General features: G+C 39.6%; 1 protein-coding gene across 2 annotated transcripts in view; it reads right to left on the bottom strand.

Moving 5' to 3' along the window:
- LOC111223780 (vesicle-fusing ATPase) overlaps positions 1 to 7,436 on the bottom strand; it is a 38,098-nt gene extending 30,662 nt beyond the window's left edge. The window contains exon 1 of one of the 2 annotated variants that reach the window (XM_022748048.1): positions 7,347 to 7,436. In XM_022748048.1, coding sequence (XP_022603769.1) covers positions 7,347 to 7,358 — 12 coding nt within the window. In that variant the 5' untranslated portion in view covers positions 7,359 to 7,436. The remainder of the gene's footprint in view (positions 1 to 7,346) is intronic. The other variant, XM_022748047.1, reaches the window with a different exon arrangement.
- Positions 7,437 to 13,311: the final 5,875 nt, after the last annotated feature.

The following is a 13,311-nucleotide window of genomic DNA, read 5'->3' as shown; positions in this document are numbered from 1 at the left end:
ATACTCACGCGCTTACAAACTGTAACTAACTTTATAAGAGGAAAGGTTTTTGTAGAAGAAGTCAGAGCTAAATCAAACTACAAGTTGAAGTTTAGCATGGTGACGCTGAAGTCATGTGACGGTGGTGTAATTGGTTTATAGCAGTTAGCTTTGTTGTGTTCATTAGTGTGGATTGTCCTGCTGAACAAAATGTGTTAGTATCATAAACTTTTGCTCGTCACAGTTTATTTTCTGCAGTAATCCAAAAGCCAATGTAAAAATCCCAGTGGCTTTCTGTCCAGGGAATCAGGGTGATGCTAACATCCAGGTTGGCCCACAAAAATATGTCCCGGCAGCACATTATAGTATTTCACTGATTATTTTCCCAGAGTAACCCAGTTAGTGTCCACACTCCAACACTTCTAATTCGAGTTAAGCTGTTTACGTCTGATACTGTCCCACCACAGCTGCTGTTAGAGCAGTAAACAGAATATATGTCTGCCAAAAAAAAAAAGGGTTAAAAAGCCTCTTTCTGCCCAAACACACAAAAGGAGATTTTGTCTAATGCAGAGGAGAAAAAGGTCCAAAAACCAAAAGCACAAAGATGTTTCTACAACACAGTAACCAGTAATTACAACATAAATCAGGCAGTATGGTAAGTTTTGGGTAATTATGGGTTTAACCATGTTATTCTTGAACATTTGTCAAGTTCACATGCTTCAGTCTTGACTTGCTTCTCTCTAATCCAGCGGCTTTATGAAGGCCAGATGGCCGGTGAAACTGCCTAGTGGACAAAAGGTCATTACTTCAATCCTCACCACAGCCAGGCTCTGTCCCACCGTCTTACTGACCCTTTTTGCTCCTCCCTGACCTTCAACAGAGTCTGTTTGGAGGAGGAGGAATACTGTCTGTGTTTACTTCAGAGCACAAGTTAAAGACGGAAAATCCCTATGTGAAACCAGGTCAATTTAGCATTTAACATTGCAGATCAATACATCCATTAAAGTCTAACCAAACTGCAGAAGACTGTGGACAGACTGGTTACCCACATGCATCTCAATCTAAAAGGTGCAGTGTGTCATAAATTAAGGATCTGTCCTAGATAAAAACTGTATATCTTAAAGATTTACTGGCCACAAGTTCTTATTATTTCCATTATTCACTTTTAATTATTATTAACTGACTGAATATTTGCTAACCACTCACCACTTGTCACTGAGTCCCATACTGAAACACAGAGCCTTCATTAAACAGCCTTAAATGAGCTATTTGTAACTTTTTGCCATCGCTACGTACGTTAGCTTTAACAGCTGTTTACTTACCAGTCTATAAGAAACGTTGCGAGTTCAGCATCAAACTTTATTTACTGAACACGCCAAGAGCTGTCTCCAGCAAAGCAGCATCAGTGTTAACTATTGTTTTGCCTCTATTTCTATCACTTCTTTTCTTCTACTTAAGTTAGCATGCTAACCAGTTAGCTCAAGTCCCGCTGGACTGTCTCATCGCTCTCAGATAATGAGTCACTGTTGAGTCCAGGCTTCCCTGAAGAGGTAGCACTGCTCAGGGCGCAACAGTGGCTGAAGCTCTCGTCTAGACTGGTAATTAAACAGCTGCTAATGCTAACATTAGCTATGCAGCAATAGCAAAACTTCAAAACTGCTGTTTATTTGTGCAGTTAAGCCTTTGCAAAATCCTGAGCTGTGTACATATCAATGAAGCTAACAGCTAATTCTACACTCTGAGCTAACAGACAGGTTTCCTTCTTGAGATCATGAACATTTCCCACTCATTATTTTTGTGATTTGTGCAGTTTTAGGCACAAAAACAATGTTTTACTTTCTACTCTACAAAATGCTAATTGTCAGTTCAATTTCCTGAAACCGGTAACAAAAAAAACAAGTTTTCAAAAGATAAATCAGTAAATAGTTAAAACTGTGTTTGATCCGATGCACAATGACAAGCCAACAGCTGTGTGTACACTGAGTCTCTGCCCACATGGGTGGACAGTCAGTGACAGATTAAAACAGGACACAGCCCAGCCTCAGGTCAGCTTCACAACAGGCAAACCACAGTGTTTCTTATTTTGGCATCAATGACAAACTCCCTTTTTCGGGAAAATCAGCACATACAGGAAAGTCAGTACCAGAGACTTGTCAACACACAGACTAACTCATACACATACTTTCTTTCCCCACTGAAAGCTTTCCTGACCATAAAGCCATGAAAAATGTATGACTCCACTCAACAACAGACAGATGGTTGAAAGGCCATCACCTGCTTTGAAGTGAGAATTGGGAGAGATGATTTATGAAAGAATTTTTCTCGAACACCCTTGGGCAAATTGCCTGTCTATGAGATCAAAGATTTTTCCTAATGGAGACCAGGGGTTCCATTATGATCGGTTTTATTTAAGTATTTATTACTTGATATGGTCTTTGACCCACCTAATTATCTCCTCCAGCTAATTACCTGCAGAAGAGAAGGCATAAAGGTCAGCTAGTTGCTTTCAGCTGTTGTTGGTGCTCAATATGGTATTTGTCATACTTGCAACAAAATTGTAACTAGAAATACTGCAGCACTTCCTCCAACTCTGTCATTACACACATTGATCTGAATCTCATTAGTGAAGTGAAATTTCCATGGGTGGAGCTGAACATTAGACCGATTCAAAGCACAAACATAAGAGCTGGATACCGGAATCAAAGATGGTGTCTGTTCACTTGGAAACATGTTTATCTCTGCTGTAAAGTTTGACATTTTACCATGGGAGTCTATGGTGACTGACTAACTTTTTAAGCCAGCCTTGTGGTCATTAGAGGAACTATGGCTTGATTAACCCAAACATTCAAATGCAAATCTTTCAAATAATCAATTTTTTTCATTCACTTATGATCAGGATCAGGAGGCCTTCAGGTCAACAATTCGCAGTTTTGGATCGAGTGCTGCAGGAGTAAGTCCTAATACCTGGAAATTAGTTAGCATTTTAGCACTTCTGGTTCCCTCGTCCTGAAGTCTTGGTTTTTGACAATGTGTTTTTTGTTCGATGTTGTTTTCCTGAAAAGGCTACAATGGCTGACTCAAAACTCAAACTACACTTTCCTGCCACCCTGTAGTCATCATCATATTAACCAACCATTATCAATACATTATTAAATTGTTATCATTACTGTCAGGTTACATTTCTTAGCACAGGAGTTTCTCTTTTGAGACTGATGTTGAGTCTGTCTTGGTGTCAGCCTGTGGAAATGTTTGTTTTGTCTTGACTCTCTCTGACAAGCTGCAGTATGCCCAGCAACAGTACATGGTCTGCTGAGGGTGAAGGGTATATGACTGTGTATATGTGTGTGTGTGTGTGTGTGTGTGTGTGTGTGTGTGTGTGTGTGCATGTGTGTGTGTGTTGACTGCTGGGCCCGTGGGGGGAGTAAAACAACACGCTGATGGACACTTTTGACTCATGCTGGATGACCAAACAGAGGAATGTACCACTGCATCTACTCTTTCCATGCACATACACACACACACACACACACACACACACACACACACACACACAAAGATCTATGCTCACAAAGGGAAGTGTGATGCATTCGTAAAATCTTCTCTGTTCCATGATGCAGAAATCCAGTCTGAGCTTATGTCAATATGGCGGACAGTTTGAGATCCATTCATTTCATATCTAAATGAAGGACAGGTGCATCATTTCTGTCACTCTAATACTGTATCATATTGATTACATCTGTATGAGCCTTCTTATGAGTGACCAATAAACAAGGCTGGTGAAGGAGAGGGCCCATTGTTTCAAAAATCACTAAGAATTTTGATGGCAAGTCTACCACATGTGCCGTGTGAGAGAGGAAGACCTCATAGGTGTAGCAACAGTAACTAAGGGCTGTCAGGTAATATTACTTCAGTTCATAGCTTTAAAGGTATATGGCATTCACATGTGTCAAGCAAAGTGGGGAATAATCATATTCAGTGTCTCAGCCTCAGTAAAGCATATATTATTTATTACTTTTGAAAGCATTGACTTATTCTTCTCTGTTCACATTATACAGCTTGTGCAACCTTGTAGCTGCCCTTAAGGTTTCCTATTAATATAAAAGCATTGAGGGTTTTCTTTTTTTTAATTACTTAAGGAAGTAAATCCAGTTCCTTATGTAAAACCTGACAAATGAGAATGCACAGGCATTCAATGCAGTATTGACCGTGCCCCCTTGGGTGCTGTGTTCAACAAATCAGCCAGTGGTCAGTTTGTTAAGACACAGCAGCTGTTACTGCTGTTAGACTGTTAGACTGTTAACAAAATGCTGCTGTTGTGGAACGTCTGGGTCCTGCAGTAAAAATGAACTCAGTGCACTGGCTCCCTCCACCTCAATACATATTTTGCTTGTTTTTTCAACAGAACTGTAACAGTAAAAACACTGTTAGTGCTATTAGAGAAAAGCAGCTGGCATGGTAATTACACTGCTACAAGAGGTGTAATGTCAGAGTCAGATTTCCACTGGGACAAGTCTGATAAAAATCGAAACCCAAGCAGCTATCTTTGGATAAAAGCACCAACCTAATGGCATGTATTAACCCGTGGGTGCCATTGTGCTCCTCTTCATATCTCGTTTGCATGTACAAACTGAATGGTGAAAGTAGTGAATGAGCTGATCGAGATCTGCACATCTGCTCTGAGAGGTTATGAATGAGTCACTTGCAAGAATATATTGAACGTACAAGTACAAAGGTGCCCTTATACATAAATGCACATGATTTGTGTTACCTCTATAACATGAGCACAGTGAGACAGTCTTGCTGTGTAATGCTACAGCTATTAGCATGACTGTGCATGCTGCCTGCACTCATTTTATGATGGCACCAAGAGTCTCGAATAAATAAAACCACATAAATAAGCCTGCCTGCAAATTATGAGACATAGACAAGATGTTAATACAGCACTGATTTTAGATGCTACATTCAGCCCCCTGCTGTCACAAAAGTGATGTTTTATGATGCGACATCATTTTAAGAATAAAATGACAGGATGCGGGTTCACAACCTGGTGGTCTGGACCCTTCCAGGCATCATAAGATCAATCTAAAGGGTCCTGGGATGATTAACAGCATAAGAAAGAAGAAAAATCATAGTTGTGCTAAACAAAATGGTATACTTTTTTCACATTTTTATTTTATATTTTTTCATGTGAAATACTTCATGGTTTCATCATCACAGACTTAAAAAATGTTCAAATGTAATCTGAACATCACTCTTGGGCGGAGATAACAACTAACTGTTCTTTGAAATGAGTTCTATGAAGAAGGGTCGCACTGCTTCATTTTAAAGGAATTGTTTCACTTATTTGCTTTCTGTTAGATTAGATGTTCAGATTGATACCTCTCTCATGTCTTTACAGTAACTACAAGGCTACGCCTAACATGCTAGTTAGCTTAGCTTAGCATAAAGACCGAAAACATAAGTGTAAAAACAACAATTTGCCATTTTATGAGGGCTTATGTGCCAGACCCCATTTCTTTCCTCTAAACAGTTGCCAGGCAACCAACAGAGACTACAGGAAGTTACGGCTTTCAACCAAGAAATAGTCTGACACATAACACCAGTTAGACAAAGATTGTTACCTCCACCAAGGAGGTTATGTTTCTCCTGTTTATGTTTGTTTGTTTGTTTGTTTGTCAGTAGGATTACGCAAAAAGCACTGAACCAATTTGGACTAAACTTGGTGGAGGAGTGAGGGTGGGCGAGGGAAGAACCAATTCAATTTTAGGTGCTGATTTTGTCAAAGATGTGGATGCAGGAACATTGTGAAATGGCACTGATGACACTTTAGTCAATTTCTCAGTAAATAATGCAAAAAATAAGACAAAGATAATTTACGGTGTTGAGATCTATGAGATGAGATCCATGAGTTTGTTCAGATAGATCTGTCTTGGCAGAGGCATGTGCTCTACTGAGTGCCATTAGCACTTCAAATGACATATAACATGTTAAGTAGTGAACTTTTGAGGTGCTGGTATGCAGATTTTATTACCTCTGGACAGAGCCAGGCTAGCTGTTTCCCCTAGTTTCCAGTCTCTTTAGCTAACTAGCTGTGACAGTAGCCTCATATTTAAAGTATACAGAAATGAGACTGCCAATTAATCTGAACATCTAAGTCTTTCCCAAAAAGTGACCATATTTCCCAAAATGTTGAATATCTTCTTTAAACAGTCATAAGGCAAAACCTTTACTCAACAGCCTGTTTTCAATCAAGATCAAAATGTTTTTTTTATGCAGGAAACATGATGGAAGGATCTCTATAGGTGATCAGTTTACTACATTTACTGCACCAAATGCAAATGCTTGGTTGCCCTTCCCTAATTCATTACATATATGATTCATTTTAAATCATTGGATGCTGGTTTTGAGATGCTGGAAAACAAACAAACAACAAAAAAACAAATAAATATACTAAACAAATAAATAAACAAACAAAATTTATATTTGATAAATCCTGTCTTGCAACAGATACGGCTCTGGTTTTGCCACCTAAACTAGATATTTCCTGCAATAACATCAGAGGTCCTGTCTGATCATTTCAGGCTTTTATACCAAACAAGGGACCTGAGCTCTGTCCTGCCTGGTAATGACACAGCTTCTGCGTTCCTCTGCAGTAGGGCTGGAGACGAGAGTGATTGCAGGTTGACACTGGTTACCTGACATCATCCTCCCTGTACGTCGACAGGTTGTAGGCTACACAGCCACCCACTGAAATGAATATGCACACAACCCACCAGTCAGCCATGCACTGCTCTGCTGCTCACCACCGCAACCAGCGCGTATACCACCGCAAAAAAGAGCCGCAGAAGCAGCAGCACTGGACCTCACTGTTTTGACTGGGATCATCAATTGCATGCTTATGTGCTCGGTTCGTACATGTTGTGCCGCGCTGTACTGACCACTCTGAGCTTTACCACACTAAATCGTCCACCCTGTTCTTGCAGATGCATCGCTCATAAAAGCTTTTCACTGGCCGTGTCGGCTCAAGGGCAAGCAGAGCCCAGGATTAAGCGGCGATCCTCCCAGCGAAGGCAGCGGTTCGCAGGCTGAGGGGTCGGACGCTCGAGCTATTATGCAATCTTAGCGGAAATGATCCTTCCTGACACATGCCAGTGTTGTAGAGCTGCAACATCATGTGAAATGAACACCAAATTCTTTAGTCACGGTGACATTCAGGCGCAAAAGCTACTAAGACTGCTGGAGATTTGAAGGCTCGCCCGACATTTTGCGCCCTGGGTTTTTCCTCATCTACCCGACAGAAACACATTGTGTTTGATTTGTTTTTGTTTTTCTTTGGAAAATAAAGAAAGCAGACATATGTATCTTACCCGGGCCGCCATCTTCGCGGTTGCAGTAGGCCTAGATCAGAGGTGCTAGTCGGGCCAATGATGCATAGGACAGCGGGGACAGTGAGTAGAAAAGCACGGCAGCAGATGGATATATAAGATGCAGCGCACCACTCTGATTGGCTGCTTCAAGCGGAAGCGTGGCGACGAGGATTTCACCATTACCTCGCGTGCGGCTGAGGATGGTTACTCCTCTCTCACGTGGCAGGTTGGCAAAAGTGGGCGAAATACATTTTACATGACGTCGACAGTTAAAGATGCACATTGATAAACCTGGCACGTGAAGACTGCACACATTTCACTGAACTACTCTTGTTTAATTAATTAATGTGTGAATCCCGCTGAGACTGATTATATTCATAAATCTGAACTCACTTGATCTTAATAACTGAAAGCATGGATTTTGATTTATCTGTAAAATTCCTACTGCGTATCCACACGTATCACCTTCACTTGTTATTTCCGTGCCAAGATTAGATAAAACGTTTTTTATTTTTGGTAAATACAACCTCTTAGACCTCAGTTCCGCCGTTTCAGTACCATGGACAGCGCCAACCCCCCCACCCCCCCACCCCCTGCACCACGTCTCTTCATTTGAGGGGGGGCTGTACTGTTGCAGCGCAGTGACAGAATCCTGCTGAAACAGGAGAAATATATCAATAGACAGCTGGACACAATGAGAGAAATTTAATTACAACACCTCCCACTGGCTGACCATAAAGCAAATTCAGCACCATGGACAGCAACACAGTAAACAGATGATAAAACATATTAATGTACTAATACTGTCACAATACTACACTCTCTTTATTGTAGTCAGTCTATTTACAGTGTCTGTTTTTGAGGCCGTTTCAATGAATGGAATTACATATCCAAATAGTATCTGTGAGAATAGCTGTCCAGCCCATCACTGATCCTCATCTCACCACTTCAGCAGTATATTATAGAAAGAAATACAAAATTAAAATAATGTTTAAAATGGTAATGTTTGTTAGTAATACAGTAGGCTAATATGATGATAGCAGCTATTCAATTAGTATTAGCTATATTTCTGAAGTAAAACAAAAGCCTGGACAAGTGCTCATGCATCCTTTTTCAGCACCATGGACAGCAACAGCCTGACAAAACCACTCTTAATCACTCTGCCTTTCAGTGAAGTTGTTTCTGTCAGATATTTACAGTAAATGTATTCTTTTTACACAAATTGCCTCTAACCCTAACCCTTAAGTTTTTCTACTTTCAAACTTTATTGTTAGCTAAGCAAAAATATGAGTTGACAGGATTAGCCACTGTCAGTTTGATTCACTAACATACTGTATACGTTTGATTAAACACAATGGAATGCTTTAACTATCCTGGTGGAAATTATGAATTACATTGCTGATTAAAATCGTTTTGTTCAATTGTTGTTATGCAGTCACTAACTGTACAGATTAGTCACTTTTTTCCCAAGCTAAGATAAGCAATCACATCTCCATTTAAATGCACTTCAGCACATCCAACAGTAAGTGAATGTATCACAGTGCTGGTTCTGTCTTCAGTTCAGCGCATTCAGTCTGTTGCTACTGTTGTTACATTCAGTTCAGTGGAGCTCTGTGTCTAAAAGCTACTGACTCAGTTGGTGACAGTGATGATTCAGTATGAGGCATTTAAGTCATTGACCATGATCTGTGATTTTCCATCTCTCCTCTGTCACTATCCAATAAAGGCACAAAATGCCGCCCCCTCTCTAAATGATCCAGTATAGTCAGTTTTGTTTACATTTGTTTGTACATGCATTGAATATTTCTATTAAACTGACACAACTAGGTGGCCTGAAACTTGACTAAACTCTTTGCAGCAAGTTGCCTTATTTCTTTTTGGGGTTTTTTTGGGTTTTTTTTTTAAAGATTTTAGATATTTACTGTGTGTTAGGACCGTGGTAACCCAAAACAGGTCAGTTGCAGCTCATATTTTGTCCAAATCATGTTAGAATATCTAAACAGTAAGTTTGGTGTTAGTTTTTCCTAAAGCTCTCACAGGCTGTCATCTCCCTGCTGCACCTGGTATTAAAATTTCAGCAACCCAGCCAGAATTAAATCCATCCTCGAATGCTCTCTTGGTGCATCATAACAACATCTGTCAACACTACACCCACTTAAGTGCTTGAGTCAGCACGCAATAATTGCATTGCCTATTATGAGGCTTCCTCCTGGATCGAAGCCCTCAAAACTCCCCAAATAACATTTCTTCCCTGAACCAAATCTTGTCTTCAGCGGCCTCAGCTGCAGCTACTGTGGATGACTTCAACAATACACTGCTGCCTTGTTGTGGTCAGACTAAGAACTGTATTCAAAGGGTCATAACATTTATCTGAAAATAAACAAAGATGACCATGCTTGTAAAGGTTTTTATATAAAGTACCTGTAACAGTTGATCAAATTATTCTTATTTCTCACATACATATTCATACATCCACATAATAACAGACTGCAGCATCAGCACTCTAGTAACACTAGTAGCCTTGACTTTTGTTCAACAAAGATTCTTGTTTACACAATATGATTCACAAATGAAAAGGAAGAAAAACTGTAATAACTTCATCATCATTATCATAAGCTTCATATGTTACACGATAGTTTTTGTCTTGTACGTGTTGCAAGATAAAATATGGCACATAGTTATGAGTTGATCAATGATGAGAGGATGTATAGGAGGGGTGTAGTCAACCAATACTTCTCTCTCTAATTCTAGATAAAAGGTTCATTCAGAGGACATCTTTCCTTTTCTTGCTTCCTTGTCTCTTTTTTTTACCGTCCCTGCACAGCTGGAAGGACTGAAGCAGGTGGAAGCAAAAAATTGTGAAAAATGTTGAGGGACATTTGCTCATCGTTTTTTTTTTTGTTTTACAGAGAAATACACCATAACTCCTCCCTTCTGTCAAAAGCTGTCATCTGACATAGCTACATGATACTGAATGACTAATGTATAATACTATAATACTGAGTGTGTGGGGGTGTGTTTTCTCAAAAATAGGGCATCAGATTTGAATTTAAGAGGAACGGTACAATTGACTTTTCTCTAAACCCCTCCCCCGTGCTGTGACAATTCAGTCATGGATTAGCAACCAAAGCTACGCATGGAAGGGCCTGTTAAACCAAATATTTCTCCACATGTTGAGGCTGTAGTAAGAAGTAAGAATACATGGCATTTCAAGTGACATCTTCTTTGTTTTTCTAAAACCTTGAAAGACGACAGCAAAAGTGTAAGAACTGGATTAAACAGTGTGTTTATCTGCTCTAACGTAAACTGCAATCATTAGCACATGTGGCTGACTGGCTTACTACCTATGGTAGTAACTGTGCATTACTTCCAGGGGCAAGGAGCACATACATTAATGTGTGGGGTTACGTGTTACATTAAAAAAAGCCCCCTTAACAACTCGCATCAACTGTGTAGTGTTTCGCCACTGTGTGGAAGATGAATCTTGATGCTATCACAGTTTAGGCTAATGTGCACAGCTCTGCCCACCCACTTGTTGAATTTGGGGAGGTTAACGTTAATGGTGAAATGAAAAAAACAATCTGACCTCACATTTTTCTTAATCATAATTACAATGTTAGGACTAAGTAGCTTTACACTACAATATAAGAACAATACTGTTTCTCTATTTTCATATTTTCGGCTGGTGAGAATGCTAACTTTTTAGCTGGGACACACAGCTTTAGCTTCAATCTTTTAGTAGGATATCATGTATGTAGCCATCAAGTGCATATTTAAGAGCCCTTTCACATAATTTTAAAACAAGTAAGATAAGCAATAAAATGTCAGCAGGAGACAGCATTTTCAACCAACTCACTGAGCTACCATTAGCTTAAGTAGAGCTGGTAAAATCTCCTAGCAACAGCTGTCATTTCAACCGGCAACGTCGATAGCTCCTGGCTAGAAAAGAGAAGCTGATCAAGGACCCACTGTTTCAAATATTACAATTAATTTGATTGCAAATCTGCCATCATGACCAGTGTAAACAGCATAATGTTTGGTGCGAAAACAAAAAGCCTAACGGCGGTAACTAAAGGTGGTTTGGATTAGCAAATGTTCAATTAAATCTTGAGATTTGCACCATGGAATCAACAAGTAACAGTTCTTGAATTTAGTTCCCATAAATTTAGGTTTATCAGTAGCCATGTTTCCATATAATTGTCAAGCAAATTTGAAGCAAACTTTTGAAATGTTGCAAAAATTTTAAAAAAGAAAAAAAGAAAATGTGAATTACGCATGTTTCCATCAACTGGTTTGGAGCCACTTCACTAGCCTGTGTCACAAAGGTGGCGGTATAGACTACTCGTGGCCGCAATAAACAGAGTAGCAGGAGCAGAGTTTGCGAACCGCAAGCATAAGTTGTTTACCAACCACTGAAAAACCTCAAAGATGAAGAAACCAAAATAGTCGCCTTGACCATCTATAAGAGAAAAATGAAGAAAGGGCTTCAGGAATTTTGTCCAGTTGGGAAACATGTTATTAATCTTTGTCAGTTAATAGTAGTTGGCCATCAACCTTTTCTAATGCAACACTTCAAAATGTGCAGAAAAACACATTGGTAGAAACACGGCTACTGTAACTTATCTCAGTTCACCAAATGTCTTGTCATGGAAATGAGAATTCGTTAGCAGCTTGTAGTGATATAGATCCCACCAAACATACAGGTTGGCTCTTTAAGTACAACAAATTAAGAAAACAAAGATTATTCAACAGTCGTCTTGGGAATGCCATGTCTACTGTTCAACCCATCAGAAACAGCTAAGGAGGGGGGACATGTAAACAAGCTTGTTTGCCATGGATTCATTCTTCATGTGCATATTTGTCTCATGAGGTCTGACTCTGGATCAAGGCTACATTTTCCTTTTTTTTCTTTTCTTTTTTTTACAGCATGGCACTTCCTGCAGCCCAGTTGGTTATCATATGAACACAAAACAACACCAGAGTTAAATCACCTGTATTGTGGAGACACCCAGTCTGGAAACAGGCATGGCATTCTGTTTTGTTAAGTTTGTTTGTTAAATTTTTAAAATCCCATTCCCCATATTATTTTGACATTTGGAGATTTTGATTCTTTTTAAATCATATCAGAGTGAAATCCAAACATGTTTTCAAAAACTGTAAATTCAAGAAGAGAATGCTTGGTTCTCTAGCTTTTGATGACTCCAATTTGGGCCTACAAGTGGCACATAAAACTTCCCTGTGTATTAAAATCACTCTTAAGCAAAGTCCCTCTTTTCTGCTCTATATGTCTGATACCTGATATAGCAACACTGTGAAAAAGCTTATTCATGAAATTCCTTTAAAGTCTTTCTTGTTCCACAGTCAGAGACTTTGAGTTGGCTCATGTTTCTCTGTGTTTTGTTGTTTTTTTTGTTTTTTTATATGAAATAACTTTACAATGATATGGCACAAGATCTCTGCCCTGTTTGAGAAGGCGGAGCTTTTCTAAAATTGAAGACAGTCTGTTTGGCTACAGTTAGACTTGGTGATGTGACATCATCAAAGCAAGGAGGGAATATGTGGAGCATCTGTATCTCAATTTCCTGCCTCAGTTAACTCCTTACAACTGTACTTAAAGAGGCATTCCACCAATGTTACACCTGTAGGTCAGTTTGTGGTGAATGAGGAGTATTACCCGATCTGTGATAGCAAGAGTATAATGTCTTCTGTCGCTCTGGAGAAGCTTTTGAAAGCTAGAAACAATAACCCTGATGATGTCATTGGGGTTATATGTAACAAAAATGCTGCATTACAAACTGGAGGAGTGTGGTTTGAAAGAAGAGAGCATCTAGGAGGTGGGGGGTGTCTAATGACAGATGCTATCCAGCTGCATTATGGGAAATGCTTTGATTTTGACCATTCTGTTTTTGATCTGTCTGAGCCTGCCAACCTTATGGAAGTGCACTGATAAATTGTTGGAATACCC

This window comes from Seriola dumerili, unplaced genomic scaffold, assembly GCF_002260705.1.
Source record: "Seriola dumerili isolate Sdu_G_001 unplaced genomic scaffold, Sdu_1.0 BDQW01000113.1, whole genome shotgun sequence".
NCBI lineage: Eukaryota > Metazoa > Chordata > Actinopteri > Carangiformes > Carangidae > Seriola > Seriola dumerili.
This window is presented reverse-complemented; position numbering and strand designations above follow the sequence as displayed.